At 28.4% G+C, this 20,006-nt stretch overlaps 2 protein-coding genes across 7 annotated transcripts; one reads left to right on the forward strand and one right to left on the reverse strand.

Annotated features, from left to right (window-relative positions):
* The first annotated feature begins 513 nt into the window (after nt 1–513).
* On the forward strand, nt 514–13,808 carry LOC115237676 (PDF receptor). Of its 6 annotated transcripts, none has more exons than XM_029810881.1 (16): nt 514–688; nt 1,081–1,169; nt 2,743–3,302; nt 3,942–4,049; nt 6,241–6,404; nt 6,963–7,066; nt 7,615–7,759; nt 8,158–8,260; nt 8,539–8,659; nt 8,994–9,072; nt 9,404–9,489; nt 9,955–10,135; nt 10,420–10,537; nt 12,156–12,252; nt 12,403–12,449; nt 13,184–13,808. In XM_029810881.1, exons 3-16 carry the CDS (start codon nt 3,221–3,223, stop codon nt 13,228–13,230), a joined length of 1,482 nt encoding a protein of 493 aa, XP_029666741.1. In that variant the 5' UTR covers nt 514–688; nt 1,081–1,169; nt 2,743–3,220; the 3' UTR covers nt 13,231–13,808. The 6 variants fall into 6 exon arrangements, with proteins under 6 accessions (XP_029666741.1, XP_029666744.1, XP_029666746.1 ...); XM_029810884.1 differs by having other exon boundaries at nt 3,077–3,302; XM_029810886.1 differs by lacking the exon at nt 1,081–1,169 and having other exon boundaries at nt 3,077–3,302.
* A 1,268-nt stretch (nt 13,809–15,076) lies between these two features.
* Nucleotides 15,077–19,658, reverse strand: LOC115237678 (45 kDa calcium-binding protein). The gene is made up of 5 exons (XM_029810889.1): nt 18,858–19,658; nt 17,562–18,039; nt 16,733–16,996; nt 16,243–16,424; nt 15,077–16,033 (listed from the first exon to the last, which is right to left on the reverse strand). The coding sequence occupies exons 1-5, from the start codon at nt 18,873–18,875 to the stop codon at nt 15,851–15,853; spliced, it is 1,125 nt and encodes a 374-aa protein (XP_029666749.1). The 5' UTR covers nt 18,876–19,658; the 3' UTR covers nt 15,077–15,850.
* Between the last annotated feature and the right edge of the window lie 348 nt (nt 19,659–20,006).

Raw genomic sequence — 20,006 nt, forward strand, 5'->3', positions numbered from 1 at the left:
ATGAATGTAAAATATATTATCAAACAAGATATGCAATAATATTTTTGCAACTGTCGGATTTGAAAGATTAATATAGTAGTCAATTTATTTTTATAAGGCTAAAAGAATTGATTAAACACAATCTATGTATAATTAAAAAAAAAATGTTATGGTATTTATTTAAAGTTCTTTTTTTTAACTCGATCTACACCGTTACAGATTACAATATAAAAAATAACAGATGAAATGTTTTCTCATAGTATATATTAAAATAAATACATTTTTCTTTTACGCTACATATATTCATATTCGACATAGGATATACTTGTCAAAAATATGACACTTTTCCTGGCAGAAAATCTCAAAAGCATAGAGAAAGTTATATATATTAAAAACTTTGAACTTTGAAAACAGCAACAATAAGGGTAGTAACACGCGATTGGCGAATACCTGAGCCAATAATGAGGGAGGCTGCGTCAAAGTTCGAGCGGTCGAGAGAAACGCGATTCACAATTCACAAGTGCGAAACAGTCGACGCGCACCCTCTGAGATATTCGTGTGTCTTTCGGTCTTCGAAAATTCATGAAATAATTCTGTTCTACAGAGCTTATCATTAATTCATGACGAACTTCTTTAAATTCAATTACAAATCACAGTCAATTTCTAAATTTTTTTGTGGAATCTAATTTTCTTTTCATTTTTTTTTCACGTAAGTAATGTTAATATTTGGTAATAGAAATTGATATAGAGTTATACTTTGAGTTTATTTATTTTTAATTAAAACGCAGTGTGTTAATTATCATTTTTAATTATATGATTGTTTCTCTTTTCTTCTATGTCATTTGATATTTAAATTAAAAATTGTTGTATTACGTAAAATACAAATATATCCATGACAAGATAGTTATTTTGTAATTATGTGAAATATTATTTTAATTTTTATTTTACATATCATAGCCTTTATACGCGTTTACTTATTATAATAAAATTAATAAATTAGATATATCATTTATTGAAAATTGTTCTTATTGAGTTAAATATATCATTCAATTATATGACATCAATATAAATCTTAAAATTTATACTTTTCATCACTCGAAGTATTTCGACGACTGGACGAGCAATTTGTGTTAAACCGGGACTGATTAATGAGTACTTAAACTACTGACGAGGAATCAGCGAAGATACTAGTAAGTCTCACTCAGCGTATTGCTATAAAATTATTATGATAAAACAATTGATAAAATAATATCGCATTATATTGCTTATTGTTATATTAAAAGATTGTGTGTGTGATTTATGTATATATGTAAAAGACATTTCTCTAATTAATTTCGATATTATCGTATCTCTTAATGAAAAATTACAACTTTCTATCGTCATCAAATAAGTTCGAAAGTTAAATAATATAACAATATTAATTAATTATTATTAACGTAATTATTATATATGCAACAATCTAATAATATCGATAATAACTATTTTAATCATGTTTATTTATCTTGAGTAGAAATTTGAGTCAAAGTAAATTACTCGTTTACCATTTCTAAAAGTAATATTATCTACGATGATTCTTTATTAAGTTTAATTACGTTTAATAACGAAATCATGTTTGACATCTGGAGATTAATCATCATGGTCGAGAAGACTTGCGTATCTCTCTTGCGAATAAAGTGGAAGTAATTTAGCTTTGAAAATCCCAGAGCGATTTGTGTATGCGATATCGAGTTCCGAAAATTAGTAATATAGCACTAATGATTCTACATTTGAAATTAAACTTGTTTGATTTGTTTGACTTGTTGACCCGTTAATATATTACATAAATTCATAACTAACTAAGTGAGAGTGTAATGTAGAATTTCTTATTATTAATGGTTATCTTTTTATCCAGCCTCTCGTTATCAATTTTGTACAACTATTGCAGATAACAGAATTACAAACAATATCTGTAATTATAAAGCTCAAACTTTATTGTTTATTAGAATTCTAATTAATTGTATATAATTAAATAAATTTATGGCATGCTTTTATATGTGTATATGTACATATATATATATATATATAATGATATTCATGTGGTATAAAAAGATCAAATTAAAAATAGTTATAGAAAAGCAGGTAAAAAATATTTTTTTTGTTGATGTATTCCAACTAATTGTAAATCCTGATTTAATTAACTGAATTTTATTACAATTTTATTAAATTTTAAAGATGAATACATATTAAATCGTAATACAAAGGTTAAAATATAAACACAATATAAATTAATTAATTATAAAATATTTAATTTAAATATTTATAATATTTTTATATGCTGATTAATGAGCGATTCTTTCTGATACACTCTTGATACGACGTCGCTGACGTCATACAGAATAATAAAATCATGACAGACTTTTGGGACAGCATTCAAATCTTTCAAGCTATTTTATCGCGAAGAATGTGTTAATTCTGGACTTGACCTCTTTCACTTGAAAGCTCAATCAAGGTTGTCCATATTGATATGCTGACACACAGTAACTAGTTTTTATACGTGTTTAATATGCGAATAAATTATTTTATATTTTTAAACTTTGCTTAAAGAAATGTATTGACATTATTTTTTTTAGTATCAAACAAAAATTATTGTAAAAAAAAAATCATACATTTTGGAATAGAGTTTTTTTAAATATTTAGGTTTTTTTGACACATTACAAATAATATATTAATATTAATTATTTATGCATTGAATATAATTAAAGCACTCAAATTCTTTTGTTACAGACGATAAATACATTCTAAAAGAAATGCAAATCACTGCTACAACACAAATAATATAATATATCCTGCGCTTTATTAAAAAAAAAAAACTATTTTGTTTCTCTGCTTCTTTAGATAAGAACTGCATATTAATGTATTAATAGCGTCAATAAAACAATCTTGTTTTAACATAAATTTTTATGTATTATCTTCTCATAAAGAAATATTAGGTTTCTGAATACGTGAAAGAGAGGTGAAACGACTAATGAATCCAGAGAAAACAAACGCATTCTTTTTGCAAAAGAGAGAAAAGCAAAGATAATTTATAATTTACTTATCTATTTTTTTATTTGGAAAGAAATGGCGAGGAAAATAAAGCGATGAACAAAAAGAAATGGAAGACAGAAGAACTTATTTACAGTACACTGCACTCTATTGATTACGTGACAAATACCGGAATAAGAATGTAGAGACTGAGCAAAAATGAACTGTTAAAAGAAAAATGGATCTGGATGTTAACGGCAACAACAACATCCAAGAATTCTGTGATAATCAGTACAAACATTTCGTTGCACCATATGGAGGTATGATTCTCTAAATTGTATTATTTTTCTTGTCACAATCATGTAACCCATTTACACATTTTTTTTTCCTTCTGGAAAAAAAGCGAGTGTTAAAATTTTTATTTTTCTACTTATATACTTCAAGTAAAATTCAATAAAACACGTGTCGATTTACTTTTATTTATAACAAAATCTATTTTGTCACAAACGAAAGATTATTTTCAACAAATATATCATTTCGAATTTATCACATCTAAAATGATTATAGCATCAATTTTTTTCTATAGCGGAAAAATAAAATTTTCAATAGTGGAAAATTTCAATGTAATAATAAAATTCATACTACATGAGAACAAGATGTAATTTTCTACCAAACGTAAATTTTTTATAGAACACAATTTTTTACATTTTGTAATGATTTTCATTTAATTGAATATTTAATTGGCAGCACTATGCTACCATAAAAAATATATTTTTTTAATCAGTCAAATAAATAATTTAGAAAGTATTTGTATTATTAAAGGAAAATTATTATTTTATCTTCTGATAAGGAATATTCCGATATGAAAGAAATTTAATATTAATTTTAACATTTTATCAATACCGGAAAAGGGGAGGAGTGGAGGCAACACATATATCTCTATTCACTCTTTATTTTAGAATTCTGGTGCAATCCAGTATGGGACTCGTTGCTCTGTTGGCCGCCGACAAAAGCTTCTACCACAGCAAAACAACGATGCCCTTTTGTGGACGGATTTGATACGACTAGTAAGTACATATAATAGATACACATTTAGAATAGCTCTTGGATCTTTATTTTTTCTGGTCTCGTTATCTCTACATATATACTTAATTTATTGAAGAATTCTCGAATCGACAACACATACAACAATTATGAATATTTGTAGTCGTTTATCGAAATTTCAAGAATTACACTAATTTATTTTAAAAATTATTTATTTTAAAAACGATTTTATTTGAAAACATGCTATAAATTAAATAATTATATCATATATAGATTCTTGATAAATCAAATGAAAAATTGCAAAAATTTGATAAGTTTTCAAAAAATAAATGCCTAAACTTGGTTAATTTTTAAAGACTTGTAATATTGAGATTTTAAAAATTAAGTATTTACATCACTTTCCACAAGCATCGTTTGTTACAAGTTTAACAGAAGCATATTATTTAAAAACTTCGAAAGCGAGACAGTCGAAGTTCAAGATGAGCCGCAACAGTACTTCCTCTTTAATATGAAATAGGTGCAGCATCGTTTTTGTGCTCAAAATAGAGTGTAGCCATAATCTTGAAATTGTTATAAATAAATCTACATTGTTATAAACTTAATGCATCAATATATTTTACATAAAAAAAATTATAAATAAAATATACGTATTTTTTTATATTATAATCAATCTTTTATTTTTTATTTTTTATTTTTTACTTTAATTTTTTACACTGTGCTTATTGGAAATAACGTATAATAATTTTAATTAGTCTAGATAAAAAAGATATATGAAGGAAACGTTAAAACAGTACAATGTTTTATATCACCGACTAGCCAGTTCTGTTTTTTTTTTGTTCATAATGCGGTATCATAACTATAAAAAAATAGAGAAAATTTTGCTGCCGTTGCATTATCATGCATCATAGATTAATAATTTAAAATAGAATTATAATAAAAATCGCGATCCATTCGTGTGAAATAATTTTTTAAAAGTAATGATATTGTGCAGAGATATTAATTTTATTTCAAAAATATCGCAGATGTATATTCTTGAAGAAAGACCGTTTATTGAAGAGAACTTACCGAGAAATTTTCAAAAGTTTTTAAGGGCGTTTTAATTGTTTAAAATATTCTAGCTATATTTTAAAAAAGTTTGTAACAGAAATACTTTTTTCCTTTTATTTTACAAGTTTATCTATGGATTTTTTATTCATGTCGATAGAAATATGTAAACCGACATGTAAATTTCAACAAATATTATTATTTGAAATTTATTAGCGAGAGTGCAAGTAATTTTATAAAAATATTGTTAGAAAAAAAACAATTCTCGGCATATTTATTCAAAATGTTTAATATTGAATGTGATTGAATTTACCGAGGGGTATTCGAGCTGCATCATCGATGCTGCAAAATAATAAGTGCGAGACTATATAAATGCGTCATAATAGTTTCATGAAATGTCGATATTACCATTGTTTTCTCTTTTCTTATCGCGAACAAAACATATCTACACAGCTTTTATTCGTTAATGTTTTGCCTCGCTTTTTTTGTCTAAAAACCGAATAGGCAATGACGATAAGAAAGTTTGAAGTAATTTAGCGTTTTTAAATTTCCAGAATATGACTGTGTCTCAGAAAATTCTTATAATCAGCCGCATATGATGAAAGAAATTTATTAGAATCTTCTGGATATTTCAGAGCTATAAAGTGAGATTTTAAATATCACAAGATAAAGCTCACGCGAGCGCAACGGGGATGAAATTCGTATTATCGATTCGGTGAAATATTGTGCACAGACAGCTTAACAGGAATCTTAAAAGACGATTTGTCTCATATAGCACTATTCCATTATGTCGTTTCACATGCAACATGTTGGATGGTATGGGCATACTAAAGCGATCCGCCCTTCAATTTTGCGAGCTTAAAAGAAATCCTTAAGACGATAGCATACTACACGCGAGATTTTCCTCTACATTCTCTTTCATTCTTCAGAACGCCCATTAAACATGCCATTTCTTATTCACGATGTAGTATACATTTTTTAATATAAAATATAATTATATATATATATATATAAAGTATTCAATATTGTTATAATAAGATACATAGTAAAAAAGAAATAATATGAATGAATAAAAATGTTCTCTCCTTTGTTGATGAAATGGAAGTGCAAAGATATGAAGCGACACATATTTAGTTTCCAATTCTTTTTATATGTTTCATATCTTTTCAGAATCCGTGGAAAAGAAATGCGGCTACAATGGACATTGGGAATCGCAGAATGGCACAAGCACAAAAGAGTATTTATCCATCGGTTGGGCGAACTATACTACTTGCTTACCGCCAGAAATGCTGCGGCTTCACTACAGGGTCTACAACAATAATGTCGAGGGCGAGGTAAGTATCATCCAGAGATTGTAATTGATAAATCATAATATACGATTTTTTTATGATTAAAGCAAACTTGGGTACAGTTGTACGATATAAAATCATAAGTAGAAAAACGTGTTCTTTTTTTTTGCAAGCGTATACTTTATGCATTATAAATATACATAATTAAATATCATGTAATTTAATTATTATAATTATTATAATTATTATAATTAAAATATATTTACAAATTCATTGATTAACCCCTCCCTCAATTAAAATAAAAAATATATAATAATCTAACGTTAAGAAAATTATTGTGAAAGAAAATGTTTGCTTCGAAATAGACGCAAAATATAGATGCGATTAAGCACGAATATTCCGAATAAATATAAAAACTTTTTTTAGATATTTTTGACATAGAAATGATGACTTAGTTTCTGCTGATAATTTGCTATGTTAAAGAATTCAGTGAATAAATCCTATAAAAAATTCCACAAGTTTTCGCAATATCGATAAAATGCAAATTTTTCGTCATATTGAAGTATAAATGAAATTTTGTCATTTTCTCTCGCTTTTTTTCAGATGAAAATGGAAATAGCTGAGAAGACTCGTACTTTGGAGTTTGTTGGACTTAGTATTTCCCTGGTGGCCCTGCTTGCTTCCTTGCTGATCTTCTGTAGATTTAGGTTGTATTTCGAAAAAAACCAATTTTTTGTGCGTGATGAATTCAGATAAAGGATAGCCACTGTCTATTTAAAAAAAATTTTTTTTTAAGCAGTCTTTTTATAAGATAGCAATACATTAACTCGATTTTTGACATAGTAAAACTCATCAGCAAGTTTGTTTTATACAACAAAGTTTAACCACTTCTTCAAAAAAGCAGCAGTAATTTGCGCGAAATGTGTATCTACCATGAAAAAGTTTCAGTAATTATTAATATATTGATATACACACACATAATTATCCTTTCCATTGAATACGGAATGTATAATAGTGAATATTTTGCTGAAAAAATTGGATTTTTAATTTATTTAAATTAAAACACACACACATATATATATTATATATTTATACATTCATATTTGTGCGTTATAGTGTAAAATATGGAGTGTAATTAATCCAATGAAATGTAATTATGTATAAAGTGCATTCAGCACAAAGTATATTAACTTGTATAAATTTATGCGATGAAAGAAATAAATTTAAAGCTATTTGCGTTGATTAAATTTTATAGGTCATTACGGAACACAAGGACTAGAATCCACAAGAATCTCTTCTCTGCTATGGTCGTGCAGGTGCTAATCAGGTTAATGTTGTACATAGACATTGCAATTTTTCGAAGGAAGCCGCACGGCGTACAACGAGGAATAGGAAATACCGTAAGACACGAAATCAATATTTCACTGTTATAATCTCATAAAGAAAAAGGGAAAATTTACAGTTATTTTCCCGAAATCTTCTTTATAGGAATCTAAACTAATGAAATACTTTGACGTATTTTTAACCGCATCTCTGTCACATTATTTTCCGATAACGTCTTGTAATTAGAAGAGCAATTTTCGTATAGTTACGTCCTTTGATGAAAATAAATTTTCTTTACGAAGCGCGAGTCGAGGATGCAATTTCAGAAAAACCGCAACCAAGTCGTTCCAGATCGAATAAATGCATTATTGAGCACTCATTGTCACTTTTCTTGATTTATTTTTTCAAAGAACAGATTTTGTACGATTTATTCTCTGCTCTCTCGTGAAAAGCGGATTTATTTCTTTTTTTTTAGCCAATACTATGCGAAGCCGCTTACGTGCTGCTGGAATACGTCAAGACCGCGATGTTTATGTGGATGTTCATAGAGGGTTTGTTCCTGCATAACATGGTGACTGGTAAGTAGCCACATTTACACATTTTCCATAAGAGCTGTGTTACATCTTTTTTAAAAATATGAACATTTCTTTAAAAGAAAATCGTAGGTTAAATGACTGCTAGCTACAATGTACGCGTTGAAAATATTACTATTTTTATTAGTTTTATATTCACAGCAGTTTAAAGAAAATTAAAATGAATTTATTGATTAAACAATTAACATTTTGAAAAAGTCTTGCGTCTAATTTAAATTTGATTACTGTCACGCTATTGCATATCAATGATTACGATTTTATAGTGACGGTCTTCCAAGAGACATCTTATTATCGAATATATCGATTTATTGGATGGGGATGCCCAGCGCTGATGACTTTGGTTTGGGCTATTATTATGGCGTTTTATTATCATCCGAAATCAAAGTGTGTTGATTGCTTGACTGTTGAGAATACGCAAGGCCAAGTGTTTGCCATTACTATCGAATTAATTAATAAATAAACTTCTGTTAAATTAAAATTTAATAAAAAATTAGAATTGGATTAAAGAGTATGATTTTATTATCTATATATTATTTCGAGATTACTTTGCAAATAATTTATTTTTATTTATTAATTACTTAAAGATTATTGATATGTTTGTTAAGAAAAATAAATTCTATTTTGATTAATAAAAATAACGGTTTACATTTGTAACAATTCATTTGATAGTGATGCAACACTTTGTAGGCAGAAATACTACAACATGTCGAAATATTAGATTTATCAGGTGCTGGTCAGGATACAACTTATCGTCCTACTTTTGGATCCTTGAGGGGCCCAGATTCGCGGTTATATTGGTGAATATTTTATTATAACAATATGTTAATAATATAATTTGAAAAGAAAATAAATTCCATTTTACATATTTGATGTATATCACATAATACACACATAGACTTATAATTAATTGTTCTACATTAATTAAATTTTTTAATTATGCAATAAATAGTGAAATTGTAGCACGTGCAATGTTTAAAATAATTAATATATTATCATGCTAATAATTTTTATCGCTAAAGAAAGAAAAGAAAACGTAAAAAATTCTCCACTAATTATATTAAATAGTTAATTAAATTTGATTGCTAATAAATAACTATATAATTTTATCATACTTATTTTTGTTTTTAGCTCAATTTCTTGTTTCTGCTGAACATTATAAGAGTGCTTGTAGCGAAGCTACGGCAAAGTCACACAAGCGAAATTAAACAAGTTCTGTAAGTATGAGCAGGAATTTAATATTTTTGTCAAAAGATTAAAAAGGAAGAGCTTAAAGAATGTCTCTTTATTCTTGAAAGTTCTAATTTTTTGCAATCTCTCACTGTTCTTGATTAATTGATCTTGCCGCTTGCTTAATAAATGAGCTTAATTATTCCACTATTCGAAAATTATATAAATATTTGAATATCTAAAAAAATTAAGTGCTTTGTGTTCATATTATCGACTCATTGATTTTTCAATATATTCATTCAAGCAATGCTTTTTCGAACGTGCTATTTGTTGTCTGAGCAATTTTAATATAATATTTTATATGCTCAATCTTTATTTTTTAAGAAATTTTGGTTTATTATTATTGGTTTGCATTTTGCAGTTTGCGTTTTATTAAACAATTTTGTTATACAACTCTAACAATTATTATTGAAAGCGATTCCTATTAAAGGCGATCTTTTTGTTGCTCGCAGAAAAGCCGTGAGAGCAGCCGTGGTACTTCTACCTTTATTAGGCATCACTAATGTTCTCTTTATGATTGAGGCTCCCTTGGATAACGTGAACAAGTTTGCAGTGTGGTCGTATTCGACGCATTTTCTGCGATCATTTCAGGGTCTCTTTATCGCGACCCTTTATTGTTTCCTTAATGGCGAGGTGAGTGAAAAGTTTGACGTTTGGATTACATTATTAGTTTTGTTTCTAAGTTTTGCCACTTTTTGTGTGTGTATGATAAAAAAATTGAAAATAAAGAATAATATAAGTGAAAAGCACGCACAGTCTAAAAGACACTCTGTACAATCATTTGTGAATTATTTTTATAATAAAAATAGGAATATATATATATATATATATATATATATATAAGTATTACAAAGTTATTTTCTTATAAAACTTATTTATTTTTATCTACAAGTTTTATATTTTTCTGTATTTTTCAGGTAAGACTTGTTTTGGATAAAACTATTGCCGTTTATCTCTCTCTGAGAGGAGGCGACCTGCAGAATAAAAGACAGTCGACTTTTAATAGTTGTCAGCCTCATCAAATAACTTCAATGGGTAAGTATGAAAAAATTAATAAAAGACTATCTTCGATACGAATATATCAATGCGCAATGTGCATAAGTACAGTATAACGTCTAAAAAAAATATATTAAAATATAATAACATAGCAAATAATTCGCAAATAATTAATGAATAGCAAATAATTTCTTTTTCAAGAACTATGTTGAGCTCATTAAAAGTTGATACGTATTATATTATCGAAGAAACATTTTTATCAAAATATGTTATTTATTTAGAATAAATAGGAAATACTTGTATTATTTGAGAAAATGTAGAGATTGTATCGCTCCAAATTAATTGAAAAAATGTCATAATGAATAATTGGGTTTTACAAAATATCTGTTTCTGAAATTTCTTTTTAACTCTGATAAATTATATTAAAATCAGTAACAAGAGAAATAGATTCACAGTAATAAAAATATTAAGTGAAAAAATTGCCAAATAAGAGCCGAGGTGCGATAATCAAATATATATATTTAATACGAATCAAGGCGCGGAAATTACAGTACAAACTTTTTTATTATGTTACAAAATATTGTATTTTATTAACACATTTACATTAAATATATAATTTAAGATATATTTGTTAATAAAATAGAATATTTTGTAATATAATAGAAAAGTTTGCGCTCTAATTAGCGCGCTTCCGCTTTTATTTGCCAATTCTTTCACTTATTGTTAGTATATTAATATTAGTTTCTTAGTATTAGTATCGTATATTAAAATCCTGAACAATTTTCCAAGAGATATTAATAATTTTTGAAAAACAAGCACTCGATATTTTTTACATATGTTATCACGTAATATTACATTCTACTTGACGTACTTGTCTGTTTTGTTATTAATTTTTCGTCTGTAGAGTAGTTCTGCATCAATAAAAATCGTCATATGTTGGACTGCAAAACAATTATGCATCATCAATGTTGCTACATATATAATGAGTGTGCATAATAATAATTGCAAATATGCGATGATTGCTTAACATATCTCATTAATGCATTAATGGACTAACTGAAGCTTGTCAAATAGCATTGCGAAAATCGATAATATATAATTCCGATATGGCGCGCGCGTGTAAGTTGATGATGTATATATTGGGTCGGAACAAAAGTTCGTAGCGTTTTCAATAAGTGACGTTTGAACACGTGAGTTTGTTTCACACGTGGTTAAATTATATGGTCAAAATTGCCACTTCTAAACCGAGCGAACCAACAGTTACAAACAGTGCTCTCAGCTACGGTATTATCTCCATAAACGGCACATATCTTTTTTGCTGATTATATGAACAGGGTTTTTTCCTTTCCGGAAATAAAAGAGCATCAAATGACGGAAATGCACTTTATCCTCTATTTCCACTTTTAACGTAAATACATTTAAAATTCACAAATTCACACACAAATCGCATAGAAAGACATGTTGAAATGTCAGTTTTCAAAATATGTATATATGTCATATGTTTCAACCACCATTCTAGTTAAATTACAAGAAATTTAATTTGCAAAGATTAGTTTTACTAGTTTTTCCCACGAATATTTGTGTACGCTAATCGAACAATCGAACGACGACACAGAAATCAAAAATTAATGATTCGTGAAACATGCATGTGCCACAGTGATCGAGATGGAAGAGGCAGAAACGAGATCTGCCGGATTAGCAAGGCTTTGCTGTCGCGGCGGAAACACCCTATCAAATCCGGATCAATCTATCGAGTGAGTAATATTATAATAATGATAAGGAAAACTTGTCACCAATTCGTAATTTAGATTTCTCGCCTCTTAAGTCTGAAACATATCGCATGTAATTGCATTCTTGACACAATTCTTCAGGGCAATTTCACATCATGCTATGTTGTGTTACAGAACACAAGGACAAAGAGATGGAAAGATTGAATGCGCATTTCCTCGAGGTATTTAGTTGTATTTAGCTACCGCGTTGTATCTTTTTCACTGCTTTTTTAGGGGGTGATATTTACACTATCTACTAATATGATATCTCATAATTCTAAGTAATGACTTTGCTGTTTTTCTGTATTTTATATATATTAATCTTTCCGCGGAATAAATATTATCAATAAGTATAAATTGCGATTTATATAAAAAATTTTATCAAGTTATATTTACCATTAATCATTATTTTAAGCAATTTAGAGAAAAATATCGAGATTAATGTCTTCTCCGTATTATATTTGTTTTGCATATAATAGAATATTGCGATATTATTTCAGAATTGCAAGCTGCATGCGCGCATTGGAATGCATGTGGTTTTTGAATGCTTCATTATCCTTTTTGCATTTTCAAGTAATTTTTGCTTCTATCGGAAATTACGTAGTTTACATAATTTAAAAAAAAAAAAAATTATCATGGTGCAGGCATATGTGAAATCGATTTCTAAATTATTCTGAATTATTAATTTTAGTAAAATTATTTTGTGCGATTGATCTGTTAATTGATTTTATAAAAACTATTTTTGAAAATTCAATAATTCGTTGATTTTTTGAAAGGCGATAAATGTCAGTTTTTTAATTTATACGTAAAATATCCATCGCGAATTATATTCAGTCATATTATTCACGTATGTTTTTCTATTAGTCGAGAAATTCGGATATTCTTGTATAGAAAGCATTGTTGTGCCACGTTTCAGGTCAGTCATCTAACAATTGCGCGAATTCTTCAGCATTATCTGAATAAGATAAACTTGGCGTCGCGACGCTACCGCGTCGCTTGACCTTAGAATTGGGGAGCTGCTGATGTCACGTTCGGATTTCCGGGCAAAGGAAATAAATTTGTATTCATCGCAGATCGAAACAATGTGCATCACACATTGCAGTGATTGGTATTTTCTTGTAAGAATTTGTCTATACATTGAAAAGGAAGTTTGATATTCAACAAGTAACGGGACTCTCAGTATAAAGAAATGCAAATTCTAAGGCCTAAATTCTTTCTCGTTATTTAAGCCGATGGTGCTCAAATTTTCTCAAGTGAATGATGATATCAAATGGATGAGCGTGTTTAAAAAGCTTCTTTGTGATAATTAAAATAATGCAATGTTTTGGAAAAACTTAATAAAAAATATTAATATTGTTTATATTGCTAGATATTTATTACACTATCTTTAAAATATTTAGAGAAAAGAAAATGGTCTATCAATATGTTATATTGATAGACTCCATTTAATTTTAACAATGTTACTTTCTGTATCATTACAGAGACAATTATAAAATAAGTCATAGTTTAGGCATCACTGATATAAAAACTATATTTTAAATAATTGAATAAATGTTATATTATATCAAATTAACTAATAATTGTGGTTTTGTCTATCGCGTGCGCATATGTTTTATTACAATCAAATTACATTGATAGTAATAAAACATAAGCGCACAAATTACCGCGCTTGCTCTTGACTGCCTTTTATTTCCTTCGTATGTTATATTATATAATGTGATTTTTCAGATATTAGTAAAAGAAATAAGAAAAATTGCATTTTATTTTAAAAATAAAATATTAATGATTGCGAAGATATCTTATATGTTTCTTACTTAACTATAACTTTATTTTAAATTTAATCTAACAATAAGTTTTAATTATATACATATATAAAAAATTTTATATAAGAAATAAAAAGCTATAACATATAACTTTTTTGATACATCTTTTGAAAAAATTTGTTATACAATTCATCGTTGAAAAGAAAATCAATTGTTCTAAATTTGTATACGTACTTGTATATCAAACATATTTTACGTGAATGTTTAATTTAATCATTTTTAAAACAAAACTGATATAAGATGATATGTCTTCTTGATAATAAAAAGAAACGTTTTTCTTTTTTGACAATTACTGAGGATAAATAAGTAATTGAACGTTTACTATTCTCACAGTCAATGTACTACGGCGCTTCTTCAGACTTTCACAAAAATTCTTATGTTCATTCATACATTTCACTCTAAATTTTAATGTATCATTTTTTTATAATTTATAAGTTTTATAATTTTTTATAATATTTTTTAATAGATTTTTTTATAAAAATTATAAACGATACCAAAATGTACGACGGAAAATACTTTTAAGAGATACATCTTTAACAAGTGCATTATATTCCAACTTATCGAAACGGAAGTAAAAAAGGATTATACGAACGATTGGTCTCTAAACAGATTTTATTGTGTCAGATCACAATATATAAAAATGCGCTAGCATAAAAAATTTTCTATAAAGAAACATTGATCTTTCTGTTTCTAAAAAAGAAACGTAGGTAATAAAATTTTTATTTTAAAACTATATTAAGCCATTATTCACAAGGAGAACGTTATACATTTCATTATGAGCAACAAATTTTATTTTCTCCAAAGGCCTTTCGAATTGACCCCACTCGTCGAGTGAGCACGTTATTTATTTCATTTTTTAATTGAAATATTTTTAATACACTGTCAAACAATTTCCTTTTTTTATTTTGTAAACTAATTGCAGTTCCTTTTTATCTTCACATAAAAAAACATATTATATATATATATAAATTATTTCAATTAATATCATAAATTAGTTATAATAGTTGTATTAACATTGCACAATAATATATGTTATCATAGTATTAATATAATATTTTTTGTGCGATTTTTTTAGATTAATACTCTTTGAAAGAGAGAATTCTTTTTCTGCAAATCTAAAACATCTAATAATTCTCCTAAATAATTCAGGAGCAAGTCACATACAAGGAAACTAAGAAATATACGAAAGGACGGATTTGCAACCCCTTATCTGTTTCACAACCGATCAATTGGCAAGTGTAATTACCGGTATATATAATTTTAACCCTGTAAACGATCTGATTGAGTTATTCCGTAGCTATCGTGAATTAATGTATTAAAATCTATCACTATAATAGAACTACTAATAACTATAATAATAGTGCCTATATACTTAAAAGATTTTCTACGTCATAAGACTATCACAGATGCGTTCTAAAAGCCTATGATTTTCGTTTGCGCAATAGATCGATTAGCGTTCGTAAAAAAAAAATCCATAAAAATCACTAATGAGTACCCTGCACGAATCGATAATTGTATTGGTCTAATCCATTGTCGATCATGGATCGAAAAATCATATTGTCTATTCAGTACACGAATATCGAAAACATCTTCTTCTAAGATATTAAAAAATATCTATATCAAAGTTTTTAGTAGCATCTACCTGGTGTTACAAAGAATTATTCGTCCACTTATCTAGAAATCTTCTTTTGAGAGAATGAGAGTATAATATATAAATGTTCTTTTTCAATTTTATAACTATACTCGTTCCCATATGAAAATTATCGTCGAAATTCGTCGTGAAAACTTTTCTCTGTGTCTACCATCTTGCTGTCAAGAAATAAATCCATTTTGCTCAGAATCTCCGGAAGATCTAGCTTCCCGTCTAAATTCATATCCGATAAGGTAATTAAGTGCTGAGCCTCTTGAATAGCATGTCTGGGGTTTCGTGGATCGATGTACATCTATGAAAAAGAAAAAAAAAATAATTATGTTATACTAAAGCTGAGAAAAAGGAAAATATTTCTTATTTATCTTTTTACTTTTTACTGCTCTATAAATCTTTTGAACGTTCCTTCTTTAAAACAATGCAATAAATAATGTTGTCTATTGATTGTCGAGTTGTATGTATGTGCGGTCTATCCTTTATTTATTTACATTCTATTACACTCACCAAGAGCTCGGTTCGATCGGCTTTCCCGTTTTTATTCTTGTCAATCAGATGTCGAAACTCCTTACGCCTGTCTTCGCTTCCTCCTATCGATTGCTGTCGATCCTCGCGTAAATCTAGGCCGACCCCTTCCGATGGCAAATCCGAGAACTCGTCCTCCGTTAACTGTTCATCACCGTCTCGATCTAAACAAATAAACAAATTGCAAATAAGTTTGCTGACAAATTGTAAAACAAAATATTATATATATAAAATGTAAAGGAAAGAAAAAAGAATATTATCAACTCTCTGCTTTTTAAAGTTAGGTTTCTTAAATATTAAAACCCATACAAAAATATTTTATTTCACATTTCTAATTTGTTTTTAGACAAAGAGATTATGGTTTTTGCCTCTGTTGTATTATAAATTATATTTCTATATAAAAATAGTTATAATAATAATAAGGATGGAGAGAGGCAATAGGGAGTTTATTATAAATCGAGGCGGAATTTACCAAATTTTTCGAAGAGGTCCTCCACCATTTGGAGAAGAGCTCTGTGACTGCTCTCGGGGTGCGTGAAAGCCAGAAATTCGTCCAGACCCAATCTGTCGGGATCATTTCTAGCAGCTTCAGCCCATCGCGCCCTATCCCTCATTATGCTCTCCTTCAATGTCCGTGATAATTCGCTGTGTTTTTTATCATGGGAATTTATATAGGTCTCAGAAAAACCATGAGTTCTGAGAAAATAAGCGTGATATTCTTCCCACGAAACTTCACCTGCAACAGCAATTGCAAAAGCACAACTAACGCGATGATAATTTATATCATTAAATTTTACTTTAGTGATTTTCAATTCTTTTGCGGTTGCAGATAATAATGACGATAGTTTATATTAAGCGGTTTTATCTTATTCTAATAGTTTTCAGTCTTTTTGCGTATTATAACAAAATTCTTTTTAATATTTTGAAAGTTTAACTTTTAAAATTTATTAATTAATTATATATATTTATATATATTAATCGATTTGTTTCTTAATTATTTTTATATATTTTTATATAGATCGATTAGCGTTCGTAAAAAAAAAATCCATAAAAATCACTAATGAGTACCCTGCACGAATCGATAATTGTATTGGTCTAATCCATTGTCGATCATGGATCAAAAAATCATATTGTCTATTCAGTACACGCGCGAATATCGAAAACATCTTCTTCTAAGATATTAAAAAATATCTATATCAAAGTTTTTAGTAGCATCTACCTGGTGTTACAAAGAATTATTCGTCCACTTATCTAGAAATCTTAATATCCAAATAGTATCAAATACAATTAATATCTGATACCATCTCTAAGATTAGTGTCGATAGCGGTGAACAACCCAACATTCTCTCGCATAGCGCGCGTGATGTGCTCGGTGATCTTCGCGTGAATCCACTTCGCCAATTCCTGTATATCCAGCAATTGGTTCTCGTCAATATCAGCTCTGCGGAAGATGTCTTCTAGGAGATTTCTCGGATTTTCGCGATTTTCCGCCTCCGCAATTTCTTGTATTCCTCCCTCGTCATCCTTACGATCGATTCCCGTATCCTTGTATCCTGCCAAGTTCTTTTTGTCAACCGTCACGGTTTGTAATTCGAGGAACAGGCTGTCCATCACGGAGCCATCTCTGTCCTTGTCGTTCGAGGCCGATAGACTTTTCAGAGGCACGCTTTTATTGTACTTGACAAATAGGAGTGAGATATAGATTACGAGCGGCACCAGGGCAGTCCAACGCAAAAATCGCAAGCAAGACAACTCCTGCTTGCAGGTCATCCTTCGTACCTTTCGAGAGGAATCACAATCTCTTTACAAATTAATCTTGATAATTTATATATAATACCTAATATTTGTATTACTAAGTTCAATAAAAAGTATAAATAAGGTTTTAAATATGCATAATTATTTAAATAAAGAAAATACAGGATAATATTTTTTGAATAAGAAATATTAGTAAATATATTAAGAATGAAAAAAAAAATACACAAATCAATACAGAATTTAAATATAGTAAAAATGTAGATCGGTGGAACATTCTGACATAGATATTGAAGCAAAATGCAATCTAATTTTAAAAACAATAAATAAACATTTAAATAAAAAATATGAATAATGCAATATATGTGCAATAATGCAATATAAATATGCAATAAGTGTTTACAAATCATTTATTTTACTCTCAACTTATAAATTATTTACAGATATATTTTATTTTTACTGTCAATACAAAATAAATAAATTAATTAATTACGAAATAATCATCTTTACTATATATACAATATATTATTAACAGTATAATAAATTAATAATATATATTTATTATCTCTCTTATTTTACTCCCTTATTTCCATAAAAATGTGATAATTAATTTTTAGATTACATTCTTTTGTTTCTCAAAACGAGATGTACTTTGTCAGTTAAAACTTTGAAAATTTTGTATACAGTGCGACTGAAAATGAGATATGCAAAATAAGCAGAATGAGGAATATCAGCGTACAATTTATGAATGAATTAAGATACAAATTACAGGATAGCAAGGAGCGTTCTTAATGTTGAATAAAACGCATCTCCGGTAAAATGTCTTCAATTTTACTCTTACTCACAAGATGAGACAGGTACATTGCGACCGAGTAACATGTACACGATGATCCAAACCGCTTTCTAATTGCCGCTTCCTTCTCTCGTCAATCTCGGATAGCCAAAGTTTCCAATCTTCCCGACTCCCCATGCAACAAGATCGACTTATTGTCTGTCTGTCACAATTACACCTACATAATTCAACACATAACATTCTTTGATCATCGACAAGTTGACGATTCACTTTTCGATCGATGATATATAATGTAAATCCTCATTTTACGACAAAAACTAATTCAAAATCGGTGCACTCGTAGAGTTGAAGAATGTAAATATTTTTGACAAATTATCAATTTCTTTAATCGTCCAGAGCTTTCAACACTTCACGCATCAACTTGCACTAAGTCGATGAAGCACGGCCGAATCGATCGCATCGTTGTACGTGAAATTCGGAGAAAATTGTCACCTGCAACTGCCAATGGGTTATAGTCAATCTGTCAACAAATTACTACGTGCTCTCTATGCGCTCTTCATCGAGCGCAGACAGGCGATTTCGACTACTAGGAGAGACAGCCGCATGTTGCCAGACGAGCTGCACGCTCGCCGCGTATTGATCCACTTTCACTGTCCCATTCTCCCTCTCTCTTCCTTCCGACAATAACAAACGGTGTTAACGTACACTCACCTCATACTTAGGTATTTTAACGGGGTGATACTTTGACTGAGTCGGTATCAAGTATACATTAAACGTCGATACTTTACAATAGATATATCTGACCGATTTTTATTTTACTACTATAATTATGGCATAAGAATTTAATTTACATAAACCATAATTTTAAATTTTAATAATTTTAAATTTTGATAATTTTAAATTAAACCATAATTGTTTTTATTCTTTTAAAATAGACCCGAATTAATATTAAAATTATTGATTGGATGTTCCACGAAATATTTTTTTTTAGTTACTGAAAAGTTGTTTTATTTATAAGAAAATATTTATTTTAATATAGTTGGTCATTAATAGATGGATGATACAGTTCAACAAAAAACATTTTTTTCAAGCTTAAAAAAAGAAAACGATTATTTGAGAAACTTGAGATTGAAGTTTTAAAAGAGACTATTTTAACGCACTTTAGCATGCCACAGTTACGCCATGTTAGAAAAGTTTTATC

Source organism: Formica exsecta, unplaced genomic scaffold, assembly GCF_003651465.1.
Source record: "Formica exsecta isolate Colony F162 unplaced genomic scaffold, ASM365146v1 scaffold303, whole genome shotgun sequence".
Taxonomy (NCBI): Eukaryota; Metazoa; Arthropoda; class Insecta; order Hymenoptera; family Formicidae; genus Formica; species Formica exsecta.

Bases quoted from the DNA above. Each gene is read 5' to 3' on its own strand.
- LOC115237676 (XM_029810881.1), top strand. From the start codon at position 3,221: ATGGATCTGGATGTTAACGGCAACAACAACATCCAAGAATTCTGTGAT. The intron at 4,050-6,240 runs GTAAGTACATAT...ATATCTTTTCAG, and splicing joins GGACGGATTTGATACGACTA to AATCCGTGGAAAAGAAATGC. The intron at 8,261-8,538 runs GTAAGTAGCCAC...ACGATTTTATAG, and splicing joins CCTGCATAACATGGTGACTG to TGACGGTCTTCCAAGAGACA.
- LOC115237678 (XM_029810889.1), bottom strand. The intron at 16,997-17,561 runs GTATCAGATATT...TTGCTGTTGCAG, and splicing joins CGACACTAATCTTAGAGATG to GTGAAGTTTCGTGGGAAGAA. The intron at 16,425-16,732 runs GTAAATTCCGCC...TTATTTGTTTAG, and splicing joins GGACCTCTTCGAAAAATTTG to ATCGAGACGGTGATGAACAG.